This window comes from Elephantulus edwardii, unplaced genomic scaffold, assembly GCF_000299155.1.
Source record: "Elephantulus edwardii isolate Elephantulus edwardi_28Jun2011 unplaced genomic scaffold, EleEdw1.0 scaffold00110, whole genome shotgun sequence".
NCBI lineage: Eukaryota > Metazoa > Chordata > Mammalia > Macroscelidea > Macroscelididae > Elephantulus > Elephantulus edwardii.
In genome coordinates this window covers 643,179-665,088 of record NW_006399860.1, presented here as the reverse complement: position 1 = coordinate 665,088, position 21,910 = coordinate 643,179, and the positions used below count along the sequence as shown (strand labels likewise).

General features: G+C 45.0%; 1 protein-coding gene across 1 annotated transcript in view; it reads right to left on the bottom strand.

Moving 5' to 3' along the window:
* CACNA1S (calcium channel, voltage-dependent, L type, alpha 1S subunit) overlaps positions 1 to 21,910 on the bottom strand; it is a 104,664-nt gene that overhangs the window by 17,187 nt on the left and 65,567 nt on the right. The window contains exons 23-28 of the mRNA XM_006892111.1: positions 12,824 to 12,876; positions 12,367 to 12,513; positions 11,731 to 11,932; positions 11,103 to 11,261; positions 9,551 to 9,661; positions 8,735 to 8,818 (exon numbers count right to left, since the gene is read on the bottom strand). Of these exons, the coding sequence (XP_006892173.1) occupies positions 8,735 to 8,818; positions 9,551 to 9,661; positions 11,103 to 11,261; positions 11,731 to 11,932; positions 12,367 to 12,513; positions 12,824 to 12,876 (756 nt within the window). The remainder of the gene's footprint in view (positions 1 to 8,734; positions 8,819 to 9,550; positions 9,662 to 11,102; positions 11,262 to 11,730; positions 11,933 to 12,366; positions 12,514 to 12,823; positions 12,877 to 21,910) is intronic.

The window sequence follows — 21,910 nt, the reverse complement described above, 5'->3', positions numbered from 1 at the left end:
GGAGGGGGCAGGGAGGCAGGAGGCTGGAAACAGGGAGCAAGAAGGGGAGGGGAGCCTGAGTGAAGAAAGGCGCCTTATCATCTCCACGATCCAGTTGACAAGGGGCTCAGGTTCTTGCTGTGTGTCTGGGTTACACGATGCTGGGGAGGTCCCTGATGAGAGCACACTGGAAAGTACTTGCTTCTTCGTTATAAATGGAGCCACATCCCCTCTCCCTATGGCCAGCCCTCTGGAAACCACATCTTTTGGAGCAAAGCTGCTCTGAGAGTTTGTCTCTCTGCCTGGGGACCAGGACCAGGACCAAGGCACGAATCTTAGTGGCCAGGCTTTTAAAGAGCAAGTGGCTGGCTGAGTGGGAGCTTTCTTTTCCCTATTTACCCTGGACTTTTCTTTTGGCTGCTTTTCCTGATAAGGTCATGGTCTGTAGCCCTGGGCTGGGGAAGTCAGTTGTTTGTTTTATCTTTCAGTGATCTGCAGTGGACTAGTCTCCAGCATACTTGCTTCCCAGATCAAGCAACATCCATTCTTTTGCATAGCCTTTCAGCTTCTCTGAAATGGAACCTGGCTTCAAGGTTTTAAAATATACTCCAGACCAGTAAGTTACCATTGAACCCATTCCAATTCATGCTGTCCCCATGTATGCCAGAGTAGAACTGCCTTCCATAGGGTTGTCAATGGCTGGGTTTGGGAAAGTAGATTGCCAGAGCTTTCATCTGAGTTGGGCCTTTTGGTGGACTTGAACTTCCAACCTTTATGTTGGCAGCAGAGAGTGTTGACTGTTTACACCACTCAAGGACTCCTAATGTACTCTATTGTTGTTGTTGTTAAGTGCCATCAAGTCGCAGGCGACTTGTAGTGACCCTATGAAGGAGAGTCCTCAACGCTTGGGTGTTTTCCACCCTCTCTCCGGGTTCATAGGGTTTCCAGAGGCAAGCTATTACGGAAGTGGATGCCACTCTCTAATATACAGCCAGGGATGACTCATATGTGCTGTCCAGTGTGGCACCCAGCAGTCAGTCACATGCGACTATTTGAATGACAGTGAAAACAATTATTAAAGAAAGTAAGTTAGAAGTTCCCTCCTTCAGTGGAACTAATCACATTTCAAATGATTAATAGCCTCATGTGGCTGGTGCCTATCGTACTGGACAAGACCAGAGTATGTCTCTCACCACAGAATGCTCTGCAGGACAGCGCCTCTCTCTGTTTTGTGCCTTCTTGTTGTTTTGTACTGTCGAGTCAGAACCAACCCACAGCTGACCTCCAGATGGTTGTCAGAGGCATTAGGTCACACAAGAGGAGACTGTCCGTCTTCCTTCCACAGAACAGCTGGTGGGAAGGAACTGCGTGCCTTCAGGTTGACAGTGCAGCTTTTACTACCGGGCTGCCACCACGACTCCCTTGTTTGTGGCTTAGGACCATAAAACAATTTCAGTGGTACAGCAGGGAGACATCACTGGTAAAGGAAGATAAGCTGTTCCTAAAACTCAAAGCAATGATCAAGTGACACCTTCCCATCCCTGACCATCAAAGAAATGTTATTTTTTAAAATGTACTGAAATTTAATGAAAGTTTATAGAGAACTTGGATTTCCATTCCTTCATTACTGCACATTTTCCTCCCTGCCTCCCCTCCCACCCAGTTTGCTTTTTTCTTTGGAAAAAAATTCTTTCCTTGTTATACAGACCCCCACCCACAGACCACTTGACTATGCAGCTCTTATTCTGGACTCTTGTCACGCCAATAATACTTAATCATAGATTCCTTTTATACAGTTCTCTTCCTCATCTGTTTCAATGCCATGTACATTATTACAAAGAAATGGTTTTTATTTATCCAGAGCTCCCCAGTGTTGAGAAGTAACTGGTATTGTTTGTTTATTTAAATTTTAGGCTGTTGATTTGGGCTGCTGTTTAGAGTTTTCTTCTCTGACTGGGCTGGTAAAAAAGTGCTTTTCTTTAACTATGGGGGTCCTTTGATACTAGTTGCTATCCAAAACTGAGCTTTGGGCTTGGGTGGACACACACACACACACACACACACACACGTACTAATTTTGCCCAGAGCCCATCCAGCCGCTTCTGGGCCCTTGAGCAGATGGAGATCTGTCTGTCACTGTCTGCTCAGTCCATGGGAGGGAACAGGATTCCAGCCCAGGCCTCCCCTGGCCCATCCCACAGACAGCTGGGGAGCCAAGTCCCCAGAAGGGACAGCTCCCTGCCAGAGCAGACAGGACCTTCCAGAGCATCAGGCCCAGAACTCTCACATACTCCATCCAGGCTTTTCTTCCCTTGCTCCCTTCAGCCTCACCTTCTCTCCCATCTCCACTGCTGAGTCCTATCTCCCTGGACAGGTATAATCTAAAGTGCTTTTCATTGAACCGTGGATGTTCAGGAGGAAGCCCTATTCACAATGTACTCCACTTGGAGGCCAGCCGTCCCCTGCCTGTTTCAGGTCTCCATTGGACACCCGAGACACCGCTAATAGAGTCCTGCCCTGCCATGGTTGAGTGGTTCAGAAGGATGTCTGCTCTCCTGCTCCCGCCTTCACATTCCTGCTTTATTTTCTCTTTCCTTCTTATGCCCCCTTCTCTACTGCCTTTCTACAAGTCCTCCCTCCTATACTTTCTGCACTCTACCATCTGTTTGCTTTCAGCCCCTGACTCTTAGATCCCTTCCACCTGTCCATGCTCCTCACCTCGTCCGCAGGGATCTTCAGTAAGATCACCCCTGGAGGCCGCCTCTTCTGTGATACCAAGCGTGGACCTCTGTGGCTGGAACCTCCTCCCTGCCCTATCTCCACCCTCTTCACAACACCAAACCAGGCTTCTCAGTCCACATCTGAGCCTCATCCTCTCCACCCCCATCTCCAGCCTCCGGAGCCATCGGCCTCCCTGCCGAGCCTGGCTCCAGAGCTGCCATTTCAGTCACAGCCTTGCTTGTCCTGAGATGCTCCACCCTCAAGACCACACTGTCCCTGGGATCTGACCTCGTTCCTCAGGCTCCAAGGTGGCTAAGCTTTACCCAGGACGAAACCACACCAGTAAACACACTGCCCACCTCCAGACACAGGTCTCAGACACGCTGCTGAGTGGTCACCCTGTCACTACTCCTGGAGTTTCAGTCATCACACCAATTACTCCTCAAGGGCCAGTCACACCTTCCTGCCCACAGCTGTCCTTCTAGAGGACTCTACTGTCACCTTTTAGACTCTCATCAGCCGCCCACTTCCTTCTGGGTCTTCCACTTCTTATCACGCTTTATATTTTCTGTCACTTTCCACCCTACATGTTTCTTTTTCTGATGTTCCAAATTATGTACTTCTCAGCCTCTTGTTAAACTTTTGCTTCTTTAGTGATCCCTTCTCATATACCTTGAACTCTTCTTGAATGTCTTGGCTCCATCCATGGCTTTCTATTTCTCTCAATTAAGAATATATCTTGAATCTACCTCTCTCCAGTAACTACTTTCCCCACAGCCTCTTTTAAAAGTTGTTTCCTGTACTCATTGCCTTTCTTTTCTCAACCTCTAATAACAGACTTAATCTCTTGTAATTGATCCTGGCCTTCTAAAAGGTCATTGTGGAGCTCAGTGACCTTATCATCATGAAAGTTTGTACAGGAATCTCAATGTCTTTGCAGTCAGTTAGTCTAACCCCCAAATCCCGCTGTTACCTTCATTCATTGGGGTGCAGATCATGTGTATGGAGTTCCTACCATGTACTGATGTCTTGGGTGGTACCAATGGTTTGCACATGGCTACTAATGGGAAAGGGAGCTCTGGTGGCCTACTGGTAAGGAATTGTGCTACCAATGTAAAGGTATGTGGTTTGAATCCACCAATTGCTCCATGGGAGAATGATGGATAATCAACTCCCATGTGATTGACTGTCTCTGAAAACCCAGTTGGAGGTCAGCTATGGGTTAATTCTGACTCTATGAGACACAGCAAGAACTAATGGAAATATTTTTAGTTCAAATCCATCCAGTGGCACTGTGGAAGAGAAGTCTAGTAGTGTATTCCCATAAGATTATAGTCATAGAAAACCATGACATACATATGGTCACCATGAGCTGCAATTGACAGAACAGCAGTGGGAGTTTGGGTTGGTTTTAACCATGCACTGTATTTAGAGGATTGCACCACTCCACTCCGCTCCTATATTCCAGCCTACTTGCTGTACATCCCTACTTATTTCCCCCACCTACGGGCACTTCACAAAGTCTAAATAACATTATGGTGAGCAAGTTCAATTCTGTCTTCTCTTCCAGTTTGATTTCACAGCTCTCGACTTAGAGATAGTCTCTATGATTTCCTTCCTCTGGGCTCTACGTCCAGCACTCTTCAAACTCTGCTTGCATTCCTCAAACACTCTGAGCTTTTTTCCTCTTTCTCTGTCATAGCCTGAGTCCCAATTCTCATTACTGTATGCTCGTTTTCTCTGACCCTTCTCATGTGTTCAAGAGGGAAATGCTTGTTTCTTAAGCCTGGCCCCTCCCCTGGGCACTGGGTTCCAGGCCCTCCGTTTATTAAAAACCTTAGCCCCTGTCATCGCCCAATGAGCTATTTGCACAAGACCAAGGTTATGTCAGAATTTCTCTCATTTTGAAAGAGAAATCTCCATGACCCTATGCTCTCTTGCAGCTATTTCTCTTTGTAGAAAACATCTCAAAAGGAGTTGTTCACAGTCTTTACTACTTTCCCTCATCAGTTAATTACAACCAAGCAGTCCTCCTCCTAATTCCAGTGCAAATTGTTAAGGTCCAGTGCTTTTGTCAAGGTCACCCAAGACCCCTACCAATGACCTCCACAAATCCAAGTCTAGATTTCGTTCTCAAGACCAGTGACAGAGTCAAGTTGATTATTTGTCAGAATCGATGCTTAGAATTGTGGTGCTGGAGCAGAGTCTTGAACATAGCATGGACTACCAAGAAAACAAATAGTCCATAAAATGTTCAGTGCTCTTCTCCAATACCACAGCTCAAAGGCATAGATTGTTTTTCTTCCATCCTTATTCATTGTGCAGCTTTCAGAAGCATAGCAAGTGATCGGAAAGACCATGGCCTGTATGAGTTTAGAGTAGTTGGGTTCTGGAGGATTTGACCACATGGCCCTAAGACACACTTGAAGAAGCCTTAGAGAAACAAGGCCCACCTTTACTCATTAAAAGATGAGAATGTTAGATAAAATAAAATGACCTCATTAGAGGATACTAGAATCTCTACTTCTCAGATAAACTCCTCCCCTTAGTTCCAGGCTGTTCAACTACTAGTGGAAAGCTGAATGCACAAAATAAGAATGTCCCAGGAATACCACTGAAAAAGCCTGAGGCTACCCTTGCAAGATAGAAAAAGGCTTCAAAAAAATATTGCCCAACCAAGCCTTTCTCATGTGATCTGCTGAATCTACCAACAATCTCTGTATATAAACTTCCCACTAACAGCAGGAGTTGCTGACTCTGATTTGAGAACTTAGCCCACTTGCACACAGGTAAAAATAAACCAGCTTATTGCATTGTTGCTGTTAAGTTGTAGATAAGTCATAGCGACCTGACCCTATGAATGATAGACCTGAGCACTGTTCATTTCCGGAGGCAAGCCATTTCGGAAGTGGATGCCACTCCTCATTAAAAAAAAAAAAAGACTCAGTTTTTATCTTCCTTGACCTTTCAGCAGTGTTCAACACAGTTAATTATTGTCTCAATACCGTCATCTGCTTTGGGGACTTTACTCTTTTGGTTTCACTGTTTCAGTGCCCAATTCCTTCTTACTCTTGCTCAATGGCTCCTCTGACACTGGTGCAGCCCTTGAACGTTTTCTTGTTAAATGCTTGTCTGGTCACGTAGTCCCTGGGGAGCTGTGCTGCTAGCCAAAAGGCTGAGTTTTTCTGGCAGTTGCTCCAAGGCAGAAAGACAGGCAGTCTCTTCTGGTATGATTTACTGCCTTGAATATGAATCAGAACAATTTGACAGCAAAGAAGAGAGACACTAACAGAAACATCACAAAATGAATAGCATTAACAGAAATTTATATGCTCACAACTTCCTGTGTACTGTGGAGTCAGAACTGACCCATAGCTGATCCTCCAGTGAGTTTTTAGAGGCAGTAATTGCATGGGAGGAGACTGCCCATCTTTCTCCTACAGAACAGCTGGTGGATTTGAACTGAATGCCTTAGGGATTGTAGCACTGCTTCTCAATACTAGGCTACCTAACAGCTAAGGAAGCTAAAATTCCAAATTTAGGGCACTGGTTCTAGGGAAGGCTCTCTCTCTGTGCTGAAAGAAGGTCCTTGTCCCTTTTCAACTACTATTCCTAGGATCTTGGTGATCATTTGTTATGTCATTTCTCTCTTTTTGTGCTTGCTTAATCTGCTTTTATATCTCAGATGAGATACCCTACACTAATACAGCCTCAATAACAACAAAATCTCTGTCCCCAAAGGGATAATATCCACATTCATAGGATTTAGGATTCCAGCTTGAATATTTGGGGGAATGCAGTTCAACCTTTCACATCTTTCTAGGTGATATCTATTCCTACTATTTAAAAATACCATTTCCATCTAGTCTCAGATTTATGTCTCCAACTTGATCCAGCCTCTGAACTCCAGGCTCAAAGCCATTTGCCAGCTTGATACCTCCATTTAGCAGCTAAGTGAACAGCCATGTTTAGCATGTCTAAAGTAGGACCCTTGGTTTCTGTCCCAGGCTTACTCCTTCAGCCATTTCCATGTCTCAGTAAATGGAAGCTCAGCTGATTGGGTAAAAATCCTGTCGTGTTTAATTTGTATTCTCTAGTCTCTGATGAAACACATTAGCAAGTACCATCTGTTAAGCTTTCAAAGTAGATCCAGAAGCTGACCACTTCCCATCCCCCGCCCAAGAGCTGACACCCCCACCCCCATCATCTCTCATCTGGGTTATAACAGCTGCCTGATGGCTCTTACTGGGTCAGCTCTGCCCCCATCAGCATGTTCTCAACTTAGTACTCAGAGAGATCCTTTGAGAACTGGACCAGACTAGGTTTAAATCCTCCGAAGGCGGATCATCTCTCCTAGAGTAAGAACCAAGAGCGTAACTATGGCCTTCAAGAGCCTGGCGACGCAGTCTTCACTTTCTGTTGCTCTCTGACCTCATGCCCACCATTCTCCACTCCAGCAACAAAAACCTCTTGCTAGTCCTTGAACTCTCACTAGAAAGCTAGAAAGATATCTCTAACCCTTCCACGTTCCCACCACAGGGCCTTCACATTCCTTCTCCTCTCTCCCAATAACATTCATTCCCCCATCTTTGTATAGCTCATTCCCTTGCTTTGTTCAGGTCTCTGCTCGGATGTCATCGTGCTGGAGACGCCTTGTCTGATGACACCTCCTCATTCCTGGGTGTTAGTTGCCATCTGGCCAACTCATGACGCATGGCAGCCCCAAGCACAACTGAAAGAAATGTTGTCGGCGGGTCTTGTAACATCCTTGTGATGGACCACAGATCAGACCCTTGCGATTTATAGGGTTTTCATGGGATGATTTTTCAGAAATAGATTGCCAGGCCTTTCTTCCTAGTCTGCCTTATCTAAAAGTCTGTTCAGCATGAGAGCGACACACAAGCCTCCACAGACAGGCAGATGGTGCATGGCCAGGAATAAAGCCCAGACTGCCTTCATGGAAACTGAGGATTCTACCACTGAACCAATCATGCCTCATCTAAGTCTTTAATATGCTTTAGTTATAGTCACAATACATATTTGTTATCATTTGCCATGTACATCTTTAGTGTATGTCTTTATTTTTTGCTTCTCCTGTGATTTTCTTCTCTGCTGTCTCTAGTGATAATAACTCTAGTGGTTACATGGTGGGTACCAGCAAGTATCTCAGGAGCACCTGCAGGTCTTACTTCTCAATTGGGTCCATGTTTGTTTGTTTGTGTTTTAATTCTCCTGCCCTTATTTCCAGTGCTGGTTTTAGAAAGATAGCTCTAACCCTTCCACTGTCCTATTAAAAAGCCTTTGGTGATTTTCTACCTCTTGCTAAATAAAGTTCAAGTTCCCCTCACCTACCACTGCTTTTCTCAGGCCTAATCTCCCATTTGTTTTCTCTCTGTGTTTGGAGGCTTCCGCTAACCCGGCCCACTCAGCAAGCCCGGAACTCTCTTCGCTTCTCCTCCTCTGTTCTGCCTGTGGTGCTCGACCTCCTCCTCTAAATCCAGTACCATCTCCCTTTCCTTCAGGGCCCAGTCACATTACAGTGCCTCTGCAGAGCCATCCCTGACCACCTGCCCTGCGGTGCTCACTCCCTTCTTTTCCACTACTGCCTTGGGCTACTCATTCTGTCCCCTTGGTCCTTGAATGACTTCTTGCACTACAGATTTGTGAAGCTCGCAGAGAGCTCTCACTTTCTCTCATTGCTAGCTAGTTAGAACCCACTCCAAGCTAACGCTCCATTGAGTTCCTGAGGCAAAAATTTCTGAGGTAAATCTCACAGGAGGAGATGGTCCATCTTTCTCCCACACTCACTGGAGGATCTGAGCTACCAGATGTGTGGCCGGTGGGTCAGCATCAGAATTCCCCATAGACCACATCACCAGGGCTCCCTCCTCGAGAGCAGAAGCCACGATGGTCACATCCGTGTAACCTCCGGTGTACCACGCTGCACGTGCAGCACATACCCCATAAAAACACGTGGGCTGAACACATATTTTCGGCCCCCTCCCAGTGCTGGTTCTGCCTGCCTGAAACTTACATCGATCTCACTAAGGATGACGTCAATGATGCTGCCGATGACAATCAAGAAGTCAAACACGTTCCAGGGGTCTCCAAAATATCCCTGGCAAGGAAAGAGATGAGAGGAGTCATGGGTGAGCTTTGGAGGAAGGTGTTCTGATGGCCAGCAGAGGGCAGTGTATTCTGCCCAGGGCGAAGCTGACCAGTGGGGCCAGGCCAAGGGGGGCTCCACTCTGCACTGCTGTTGCAGTGTACCTCCACCTTGACACCTCCCTCTGCCTCCTCATTTTGCTATTTCTAGAGCACATAGTGATGGGGAGCGGGTGGAAGGGAGAGATGTAGGGACTCAGTATTTGGCATCCTAGCACAAGTTGGGGAACTCTCTCATTCCCCGTTTCCCTATCTCCTCAAGTTCTGTCTAAGTACTGGCCTTGCAGAGTCTGCAGAAGTGACTGGACTGGGCTGAAAATAGGGGGAATGGGCTTTGGAGCCAAACAGCATCACCTACTCCCTCTGGCCCTGAGCCTATTCTTCTAAAGCTTAAATAAAAGAAAAGCTTTCAAAGCTTAAACAAATGCTCAAAGAAGGGGACCTGAACGAGGTACTCCGCATCTTTTCTAATATTGGTCAATTGTGAGGACTCTAAAGATTTTACCCATTTTGTGTGCGACGGTGGAAGAGGACAGAAGGGTGAATCGGTTGGGAGCAATGGTGCTGGATATAAAGGGGGCCTAGGTGAGATGAGAGAGTCGGGTAGGTGGCCTACGAGGTCCCTGGCCCGCCCCGTCCTGGCTAGCTTCTGCTCTGTGCCCTGCCCTGTGGTCCCAGCACTCACCCTGGCCTTGAACGCCATGAGTTTGAGGACCATCTCCAAAGTGAAGATGATGGTGAAGGCCACGTTGAGGATGTCCGAGATGTGATTCATCTGCTCTGACTGGTTGTAGTGCTGTGAACAGGAGAGGGGGGGCTGGCAGGGGCTGGGTTTCTCTGCTGCAGAAGGCACTCTCCGAGCCCCCGCCTCCACCTGGGCTGCCCCCACCCTCCTCCTTGGACACTTGCCCACCCTTCTCAGCTCGGAAACCTAAGAACCTACTTGAGCAATAACTCTGCATCCATCAACTCTTAGGGACCTCTCAAGAGCAATGGAAAGAGCAGGAGAGGTACTCAAGTTCTGAGTCTACCTGAGTGAATTAATATACACCAGGGCTGCAAGACGACAGCTTATTGACCTATGTCTTCTGGAATGATGAGGAGAGGGCCCTGGGCAGGGCCAGTGAGGCCTGGGACTAGGAGGGAAGACCTTTAGACTCTGGAGCTGGATGATCACTGACTACTGGTGGCCCTGTAGTGCAGTAGGTAAATCCTCAACATCTAAGTTAGAGGTTGGCAGTTTGAACCCACCTAGGGATGCCATGGGAGAAACAGCTGGTGGTGTACTTTTCACAATGATTGCAGCCCTGAGAACACTATGAGGATGCCACGGGTAAGGGAAGACAAACAGGACCTAACCACAGTGCTGGTGGGGCTGCACTCGCACTGCTCAGTAATGAGGGGCCGTTACTTATAAGCATTCACCTTGGACCTTCCGCTCATCATTATATGCTTTTTGCCCCCCCTCTCCTCTGCCTTTATAAATTTTCTAAGGAATATCCTATTCTCCTTTTAAAAAACTCATGAAATCCATCTCCTCCACTCTGTAAACTCTTTCCAGGTAGTTCAGAGGATCTGAGGGCTGTCTCCCACCCCGTCTTTACAGGTCTATCCCAATGCTGTTGCCTCGCTTGGTTAAAACACAAACTATTGCTCTGATCCTCTGCATAGTTTACGTCTGTTAGCTCTGTCACTCCGTTCTGTGTTCCCAAGACCTGGCAGCATGTAGACATGTCACTGGTGCATCTGCAGTCCCGTGGGGCAGGCAGCTTAACAGTGCAATTTTATTTATACAGGGATTAAGAGATCAGATAATTTGTTATGATAATGTCCATAGTGCATGTTCCTCACCTGTTTTGTGACTACTGAATCTATTTTTCTTGGGACCTGAACTAAGATTCTAACCAATTCAATCTTTCAGCCATACAAGAGTAGAAGAAAAACAGGGAAAGTATGCCCTACTTCTCACACTTCTTCCTCCTTCAGCATTGACTGAACCCTGTTTACAGAACTAGCACTGCTATTTGGACACCCGATTTTTCCCCCTCACTAAACCATCAGGGCCTAGTGGGCAAGGCCTGGGTCCAGTTCCCATAGCACGTTGTTCTGGAACACAGCAGTGGCTCAGGAAATGTCCATGAGGTGAGGACCAAATTGGAATACTGCCCGTCCATCCTGCCCTACCCAGTGGCTGGGTCTCTGTCCTGTCAGACGTCTCTCTCCTGGGGCTCCCTTACCTGCATGCCCAGGCAGATGGTGTTGAGCATGATGAGGGCAAACATCAGGTACTCGAAGTAGGAGGAGGTGACGATGTACCACACCTTGTACTGGTATGGGTTTTTGGGGATGTAGCACCTCAGTGGACGAGCCTTCAGGGCATACTGCACACACTGACGCTGAGGCAGAATGCAAGGGGGCAGTCAGCATCCAGGATCCCCTCCCTCCTTCCTCAGGCCCACGTCCACAGGTGGCTAGGGTCTGTGCAAGCCACGAGCAAGCTGTGGTCAGGGGCTTGTGGCTAAGGGACTCTGATGGGCTTTTTCAGGGAGAAAGTCTCATCAGATTCAGAACCCAGAAGGTCCCCTTGGGATGCTGTAGAGTAATTATAGTTCATTTCTAGATGGCGCTAGCCCAGATTAGGGCCTATGAAGAGTTCCCTTTCTCTGGGCATCATGGAGTTCTATTGAAAGATCCTTACTCTATCAGCTTGGAGAATGGGCGGGATCAACGAGGCCGGGAGTGAACATCAAGTAAGGGTCCTGGAGCCACCCCTCAGCCCTTGGGCATCCTTGGACAGCAAGACCCCAAGGCTTGGGGTGGTTGGGCCCTTCAGGGGCTCTGGCCTCTAGCAGGTGGCCTCGGTACCTGGTTCTTGTCCAGCTCACAGTTCTTGTACTCAGTCTGACCCTGTTCCTGGAAGGTGACGATCACAAAGCCCACAAAGATGTTCATCATGAAGAAAGAGATGAGGATGATGTAGATGATGAAGAAGATGGCCATCTCCACTCGGTTGTTGTAGATAGGCCCTGTGTCCTCCTTGTTCGAATCTATGGCCTTGTACAATAGCCTAGAGGGATCCAGGGGAGAGAGAGGACAGGCTGGGAGGATGAGAAAGGTCAGAGAATCAAGGCGGAAAGGGAGAGTGGGCTCTGTCCCACAGGCCATGGAGAGCCAGGGATGCTCTCTGAGAAGTCAAATGCTGGAGAGAAGAAACGACTGTATTGGACTGAGACTGGAACAGCTCCTGAAAGGGCCATTCTTCCCATGTGGAGCCCTTTCTATCGCTAATATATTAGTAGGGGTGCCTCCTTCCTGTACCTTTTGTCAGAGTCCCTGGAGAGACTGTCAACATTCCATCCCCACAAGCCATCAAAGTTGGTGGGTTTGTTGAATACATGACATGGGCCCCGCACAGCCTGGGGTGCTTCAGAAGGGCAGGCTGATCCCCAGGCAGAGCCCCTCCTGTGCCTGTGTTGAACTCAAGTCCCAGCCCTCACTCACTGAGGCCACCCCTCGAAGGTAGAGACGGTGAAGAGCGACATCATGGCAGAGAGCACGTTGTCGAAATGGAACTCATTGTGTAGCCACTGTCGTGGGTGCAGCTCCATCTGCGTGGGATCTCCGTCTTTGTACACGTAGTAATAGCCCCTGGTGTAAGGAAGGCCCATCACTCCTCTTGCATGCAAAAGAGCTGCCATCACCCCACTCCCATTCTCTGAGCCCCGGGGAGTGAGTTTGTAGAGAATAAAGACCCAGACCAAGACCAGAGAGAAACTGCTGGGCTCTCCTCTCCCACAGCTTCCCCAGGAAAAAAGCTTACCTGAATATTGCCGCTGGCCCTGAAAGTTCAGGCTCCACAGCTCTCCTGGTGGACAGACCACCCAGCCCCTCTCACACTATGTCTCCCTTCCACGACCCCTCCCATAACACAAACATCAGCCCCCAGATCACAGCATACTTGCACTCATCTTCTGTCATCTTGGACAAGTCATTGCAGCTGAAGAACTTCCCCTAAGGTCAGGAGAAGGAGGGAGAGAAGGAGACAAGTTGATTGAAGCAGGATTAAAAACGGGTACCATGGAAGTGCTCAGTAGAAAGAGGGACAGCAGGAAGAAGAGGAAGCCTGTTCTCTTCCTCCCCAGCAGGGCATTTAACCCTTGAGACCAGACTGCTTCCTGTCAAGTTTATTTCAACTCATGGGACAGACACTCTGTGTATCAGAGTAGAGCTCTATGTGCTCCATAGCAATTTAATGTGTCTTTTTTTTTAAAAAAAATGATGTTGTTATTGAGAGTATACACAACAAAACGTACTGTAATTCAACCATTTCTGCATGCACAGTTCGTGGGCACTGAGAGAACAAAAGGAAAATGGTGATGACAGATGGAGGGAGAATTAGAAAAAGAAAAAAAAAGAGATGGTGAGGGAAATCAATCAGAACCTGCAAACATCAGACCTGAACCAACTGAGTATATATGTGAACCAATAGCCTTGCTGCAAAAGCATCCTATACAATTGAAGGTCCCTGGGAGGGGGCAGTGTCTACTCTCATCTGTCCAGATGGACCTACTCTCGTCTTCCGAGGGTATCTCTTTTCTCTTAATAAACTTTTCTCTGTCTTTAACTAACCTTCTACCTGTGTAGAAAACATAACAAAGAATTATAATGAAATGTGCAAGGAGCTAGAGTCAGAAAATAAAAAAGGCCAAACTTTATCAGCATTTCTTAAGCTGAAGGAATAAAAGAACAAATTCAAGCTGCTAGTTGCAATGGTTAAGGATGCTATGGGCAGAATATAGAATTATTCAGGAAGCCTTAAAGGAAGATGGAAGAAGTCTACAGAGTCACTATAGCAAAAGGAATTGGCTGACAGAGAAGAATTTCAAGAAACAACATATCATTAAGAGGCAATGGTGATAAAGGAGGAAGTTCAGGCTGCTTTTAAGGACTTGGCTAAAAGTAAATCCCCAGGAACTGATGGAATACCAATTGATATATTTCAACAAACAGGTGCTTTCCTGGATGTGCTCACCAGGTTGTGCCAAGAAATCTGGAGAACAAATACCTGGAAGATATCTATATTTATTCCAATTCCAAAAAAAGGGGACCTGATCAGGTGTGAAAATTATCAAACCATATCAAAATCCTGCTAAAGATTATCCAGAAACTACTGGAACAGTACATTGATAGAGAATTGCCAGAAATTGAAGCTCGGTTTAGAAGAGGTCAATGCACTAGAGACATTATTGCTGATGCCAGCTGGATCTTGGCAGAAAGCAAAGAGTACTGGAACAGTGTCTATCTGTGTTTCACTGACTATGCAAAGGCATTTGATTCTGTAGATCACAGCAAATTATGGCTAACCTTGAGGAGAATCGGAGTACCAGAACACTTGGTTGTGTTTATGTGAAATCTACACTTGGACCAGGAACCAGTTCTACAGAACAGAGCAAGGAAACACTACATGGTTCAATATCAGGAAAGGAGTGTGTCAGGGATGTATCTTGTCTCCATACATTTTCAATCTATATACAGAACAGATCTTTTGAGAAGCTGGGCTTTATGAGGAGGAATGTGGCCATCAGTATTGGAAGAAGACTCATCAACAGTCTATGTTATACAGATGACACAACCATGCTTGCTGAAATTGAGGAAGACCTGAAGCACTGGTTTTTGTTTTTGTAGTCTTCAATATGGATTAAAGCTCAACATTAAGAAGACAAAGATGTTCACCACTGAGCCAGTTGGCAGCACCATGATAGATAGAGAAGAGATTGAGGTTGTTAACAATTACAGCTCTCTCAGCTCCACAATCAACACTCTTGGCACCAGAAGTCAAGAAATCGAAAGATAAATTGCATTGGGAAAATCTACTGTCAGGCACCTCTCCAGAGTACTGAAAAGCAACGATGTCAGTCTAGAGATAAAGGTGCACCTGATCCAGACCACAGTCTTTGCAATTACTTGCTATGTATTAGAGAGCTGAACAATGACTAAGAATGACAGAAGAAGGATCGATGCTTTTGAGTTGTAGTGCTGGAGAAGAGTCTCAAATATACCGTGGACCACCAAGAAAACAAATAAGTCTGTATTGGAGAGCATGAAACCAAGTTTCTCCTTGGAGGCTAGGATTTTGAAGCTCTGTCTCACATACTTTGGGTACATGGCCAAGAGGGACTGGTTCTTGGAGTAGGACATCATACTTGGAAGGATGGAGGGGCAGTGAAGAAAAGGAAGACCCTGGATGAGATGATTGATACAGTAACTGGGGCAATAGGGGTAGGTGTGTTGGAGTCAGTGAGACTGGCTCAGGAAAGGCCAGAATTGCTGTACATAGGGTCACCATGAGTCACAGGCAACTCAATGGTATATATCAACAACCTTGTCATATGTTCTTTATTCACTCTCAAAACACTTACTTTGGAAAAAAACCTTTCTAGATTGTGTCTGGGTAATGAACCTGGTCCTGGAACCTCCTGTTACTTTAAGATTGATTTAATTCTTTAAGCCCTACAACAATACTCACCTTCTTTTTCTGAGTTGCTTCTCCCCCAGTAACATAAACTCACTGCAACCTAAGGTTCCAGTCTCATCTTTCAAATTGTCATTGGATCACATATAGACAGCTGATATCATTTGATTCTATAGTTAATCTTTAAAGGTGCATAATAAATGCTTAATGCATATATACTTTTTTCCTTCTTTTTTCACTAGTTAAGCTAAACTACTGTTTGGTTTTAAGAAGACTTCAGGGGATATTTTTGGCATAAGATTTAAATATTATCTTAGGGACATAGTTTCCAGGGCTGATTCCACCATCACGGCTCCAGAGTGTCTGGAGCCCGTAAGAATTTGAACTCATGTTTTATATTTGTCCACTTTTGATCAATATTCTTTTATAAAACTTTTGTTCAGAATGTTCCCTAACATTGCCTGGATACCATTCAGTTCTGGTCTCATGCCAAAGGAAGCAACTGTTCACAGAAGGAATTAAGCACCCATTACATAGTGTTCACTTTCTGAATCTCCTTCTTCATTGCTCCAGGCAAATGAAGCCAATTGTCATGGTCCTGTGCAAGCTTTTAAGGTCCCAGACACTACACAATAAAGTAGGAGATAGAGTTTAGACACTAAAAACATGTTATTAGGCCAATTAACTGGGATATACCATGAAACCATAAATCCAAACCTCCAAACCAAAAAGCCAAATTCCGTGAACTTAGACATAAGCAGTCTCAGCAGCTACTTTTTTGTCATTGTTGTAAATACATCTCCCACACAACTTTCGATAAGCCAATTTTTTTGCAGGTGTACTACTGACGTCAGCTACACTAATTGGCTATTGTTACTGTTGTTGGTTTCTGTCAAGTTGAGCACGACTCATATCGTGACCCTATGAACAAAAGACCTGAAGTCTTTATGTATTGTCATTTCTCCAAGTTCATAGAGTTTCCAGAGGCATATGGTTTAGGAAGTGGATGCCACTCCTGCTTCCAAATCGGTCTTAAAACTGGGAGCTCCACCAAACATTGTCCACCAGGGGAACTGTTATGGCATATGACATTCCAATGGAATAAGGTTCAGCATCACAGCAACCCGAGATTACCTCAGTATAGTATATAATGTTCCTCCAATATATAATGATATGAGGTCTTGTTGATATTAAACAAGAAGCTTAAATCAAAGAAAATGACCCAAAGTTCCATATGACCAACAACCCAGAACATGAGCACCCATCCTGCTGCTACTGGGAATATACCCTACAAAAACCATAGCAGCCACCCAAGCAGATATATGCACACCCATGTTTATCGTGGCTTTGTTCACAATAGCAAAGAGCTGGAAACAACCTAAGTGCCCATCAGCAAATGAATGGCTAGAGAAGCTTTGTATATTCACACAATGGAATACTATGCTGCATTGAAAAACAAAGAATTCATAAAATATTATACAAAATGGGTTACCCTGGAGGACATTATGCTGAGTGAAATATCTCAGTCACAATAGGACAAATAGTGCATAGTGCCACTGTTATAAAGTGGGTCTCATGCTGGAGTTGGAAGGAAACTAAGAGGGGATAAATAATGTATACTGCATTGAAACAGATGAGGGAGAGAACTGTTTAGGAGGCATATATGATTAGGTATTAATGGAGTAGACTGGTGGGATTGTAAAACAATGAAAGATTTTTTTTTTTAACTTCAAAGAGAAAAGCAAACTGGGGGGAGGGGTGAGTAGGGAGGAAAGTGGGCAACAACGAATAAATGGAAATCCAAAGTCTCTGAAAACTTTCATTAAAATAAAAATTCTTAAGTTCCCCAGAGGTCCCGTGGATCTGCCTCTTGCTTCAACAGTGTTTGGACGGAAAAGACCTGGCAACTTCCCCCCTTCCAACCTCCGACTACCCTCCAACGTCACCTCCAGGCGTAACCTCGGGACCATCTCAACCATCTCCTATTTTCGGGACCAGCTAACACCTTTTTTTTGTTAGCCCCAAAACCTCGACCAACTGAGCTCTCAGATCCGTCAAAATTATTCCGCCGAAGCAGAAGCTGGCGTCAACCGTCTGGTCAACCTGCACCTGCGGGCCTCTTACACCTACCTCTCTCTGGGTTTTTATTTTGACCGCGATGATGTGGCCTTGGAAGGCGTGGGGCACTTCTTCCGCGAGTTGGCGAGTGAGAAGCGCGAGGGTGCCGAGCGGCTCTTGAAGCTGCAAAACCAGCGCAGCGGGCGAGTCCTCTTCCAAGATATCCAGAAGCCATCCCAGGATGAGTGGGGTAAAACCCTGGACGCTATGCAAGCAGCGCTGGCCTTGGAGAAGAACCTAAACCAGGCTCTTCTGGATCTGCACGCCGTGGGTTCCGCCCACACTGACCCCCATCTCTGTGACTTTCTGGAGAACCACTTCCTGGATGAGGAAGTGAAACTGCTGAAGAAGATGGATGACCATCTGACCAACATTAGAAGACTGGGCGGCCCCCAGGCTGGGTTGGGCGAGTATCTCTTTGAACGTCTCACCCTCAAGCATGACTAGGAGTCTGCGGGGACTTGCAGGGGGAAACCTCTGTGTCCCCCTGCCAACAGCAGCAAGCTTCTCTATCCCACGCTGATGTAGAATCTTATCCACCCAGAAGCCCTTCGCCCAAGCCTTGGACCAAATGAAACAATAAAGCTTTTTGCAACAGCTAAAAAAAAAAAAATTTTCAAGCTGAAAAAAAAAAAATAAAGCCCTGCTGCATCACCCAGTTCTAAAATAGAGATAAATATCTCAGCTTAAATATGAGGAGCCTTCCCCCCACCCCGGAAGTCTTATTGAGAGTAAATAAGAGTTCTAAATCAAAGAAAACAACCTAATGTTGTTCCACACAACCTACAACCCAGAACAAGAGCTCCCGTCTCACAAAGTCCTGCTGTGTCAACCAATTGGCTGTACAAATATTAAATCAATGCTATTTCCCCCCATCACCTTAGCCTCCACATCCCTTCTCTTTCTAATTCCTAGTAAAACCTAATGAACGTTGGTATATATACATGTCACTTTTTTCTTGAAGTGAAATCATAGAGTATTTGTCCTTTTGTGTTTAATTTATTTCACTCAACTTGTCTTCATTGGGCCACTTACTGGGATTATGTCCATAGCATAGCAGGTATTGAGACTTCATTTCTCCTATTGCTTGAGTAGTGTCCCATTGTATGCATATACCATATTTGTTTGCCATTGATGGACATTTAGGTTGTTTTCACGTTTTGGCTATTGTGAATAGTGCTACAATAAACAATGGTGTACAAGTCTTGAGTGATAGGATTGGTGGAGTGGGGCTCATTTCTTCAGATTCATGAAGCTATACACACTCCTTCAGGTAGTAGCTCTCTCAAGGTTAAATATAATATCGCTGTTGGCTTTTCATATTTGCCCAGAATCATACTAATGAAGTCCCCCAGGATTTCAATCTTCTTTAAAGTTTTCATCAAGAAAGGATGTTGACTTTTATCAAATGCTTTTCCTGCATCAATAGAGATGATCATGTAGTTCTTTTCCTGCGTTCTATTAATGTGGTATATTATGCTGATTGATTTTTCTAATATTGAACCATTCTTATATTCCTGAAATAAATCTTACTTGATCATGGTATATGACTCTTTCAATACTCAGCTGGATTTTGTTTGCTAGGACTTTGTTGAGGAATTTTGCATCTCTATTTATAAGAAATAGTGATCCATGGTTATCTTCTGGTGTCTTTATCTGGTCTAGGTGTTGGGTTGTGATTGATTCATAGAATTACTTAGGCTGTATTATTTCTTTGTCTGTCTTTTAGAAGTGTTTAAATAGTATTGGTGTCAATTTTTAAAATTTTTGGTGGAATTACTAGTGAAGCTATCTGGTCCAGAAATTTTACTTTGGAAAAGTTTTTGATCACCGATTTGATCAAATAACTTCTCACATACATTCATACATACCCTTGGTATGGGTCTATGGAAATTCTGTTATTTTTGAGTCAGATTGGGTAGATTTTGGGCTTTTTAATAGAAGTTATTCACTTCACCTAGGCATTATAGTTATTTTGCCTTCCTGTTGTTCCTAACATTATGTTATACTGTTGTTGTTTGGTGCCATCAAGTTGCGTGGGACTCATAATGACCCTATGTACAACATCTCTGAATTCTTCTTTATCTTGTGCCAACCTTATTTTCTCTGACACACCGACTTCTATTACCCCCATCACTGAATCAATCCATCTCATCAAAGGTCTCCCTCTCCTGCGTGTTATATCATGTTATGTCTTTATTTCTACTGTATCAGTTGTAATGTCTCTTTTTTCTTTTAATTTGGTTACTTGAATATTTTCTTTTTTCCTTTGATGGTCTAGCTAAAGATTTGCCAATACTGATATTTTCAAAGAATGAACTTCTAATTTCATGAATTCTCTTCACGGTTTTTCTGTTTTGGATTTTACTCATTTATGCTCTGGTCTTTGTTATTTCCTTTCTTTTGATAGATTTAAGCTTAGTTTGTTCTTTGTAGCTGTCAAGTTTTAATTGTTAAGTTGTCAAGTTGTTGAATTGAGATCTTCTTTGTTTATGTAGGCATTTATTGCTACAACTTTCCCTCTTGAACACTGAGTTACATGCACACAACAAACTTTGGTGTATTGTGACTCCATAGAGCTTTCATTACTGATTTTTGGAAGTAGAATTTTCGGCTATTCTTCCGAGGTGCTTCTGGAACTCAGACCTTTTAGTTAATAGCTGAGTGTTTGTACCACCCATGGAAAAGGCCTTCTTTTTCACTAGGGTCCATTCTTGTAGCCCCCCCCCCCTTTAGAATTCCGCATAAAATCTAATGTTACAACATCTGAAAATTCAGGCCTTAGCTGACGATTTGCTGAGTGCTAAGACACCCTTTTCTATTGCTGCAGGAAATCCTCTCAGAGAGAGTGCAAGGGGTTGCCTCACCTCCCTCCTCCCTTCTGTCAGTGAAGCAACCTTCTAGGCTGCTGTGGGGACAAGACAGAGCTGGAGAACCGCTGGAATGAGTCAGCACCTCCTCCATATCCCCAGGCCTGAGGGGTGGCTCTGTGCAGCTCGCCATTGATCTCAATCAGAACAGCCTTTCTTTTGATCTGCATCACGTACTCTGGCACCCAAAAAAGACTATGTTTGAACAAAAGAAATTGATTGCTACATTTCAATGTAGCCAAATGAAGTTGGAATTCACAGATTCTGGTTCAATTCCTTCAAACACTGACTAACTCCCCCCCTCCCCCAAATAAGAGAAACACCCAACAACACAAAGAACTCAAACAATTTTACAAGGACACAGGATTCATTGAAAACATGTCTGGGATCACACCTTCTTCCAGTATTTTTGCTCTTTCTACCACATTCTCTTTCATGGTAGCTGAGCCAGAGATGAGGGTGAGGTAGGTGACATTTGAGGAAGAAGGTGGGAGAGGACATACAAAATTTTAAAATGGAAATTAAAAATGGAATGTATGTGACAAGTTTCCAAGAGGCAAAATGTGATATAAAATGCCAGTTGTAATTGACATTTTAATAGTAACTGTGCAATAGTAAAATAAGGGAGCCTTGGTAGCCTGGAGGCAGGAAGCTACACTGCAATCCTGAAGGCATGCAGTTCTAATCCACCAGCCGCTCTGCGGTACAAGGTTGGTAATCTCCCATGTGATTAACTGTCTCTGAACACCCATCAGAGGGTCAGCTATGGGTTGGTTCTGACTTGATGGTATAAAACAACAACAATAGTAAAGATCAGTTTCCTAGTACAGACTGGGAGTCTTTGATATGACATTAAAGCACAAAGTGGATGGGGTTGTTGGAATGTAATGGCTGTAGTGTAGATGGGACATGGGAGTCAAAGGAGTTACCTTCCTCATTCATTCACCTATTCACTCAGGGAACAGGTTTGTGGGTCTCACATGTGCCAGGCCCCAGAGTAGATGCCAGGGTTAGAGATGAGTAAAATACAGACTCTGTTCTCAGGGAGGTTCTAGAGCCCCAGGCCTGAGAAAGGAGGAGGCCAGGTAAGGGCAGCTCTTGGCTGGCTCAGGGAGAAGAGGGTCATGGGCAGCTGCCTGGCAAAGTGTTCAGTCACTGTGGATACTCTTGTTAGTCCAGAACAGTGACAAAAAAAAGACCCACTTCCCTGAGATCCTCTGGGAGATCCACCCTGACTGTTTTAAAAGGGAGTGACCTGCCTGCCTATAAGAGTGAGGACTTATTTGGTTTGCTTCCTGACCTCCTCAGATCTAGCTCAGGTCCTGTTACAGAGAAAATGCTATAGAAATGTTCGAAGAGTAAGTCGATGATTGTAATATGATGTCGCTGAATGTCTAAGATGAATTTGACATAAGAATTTAGAAGATCATGTCTTAGGTGCAGGAGCAGGATGGCTCATGAAAAGGAATAAGAAGGGTACAGGAAGTATACTCAGGTATCACTAAAGGAGTATGAAGGGTACAGGAAGTATACTCAGGTATCACGAAAGGAATAAGAAGGGTACAGGAAGTATACTCAGGTATCA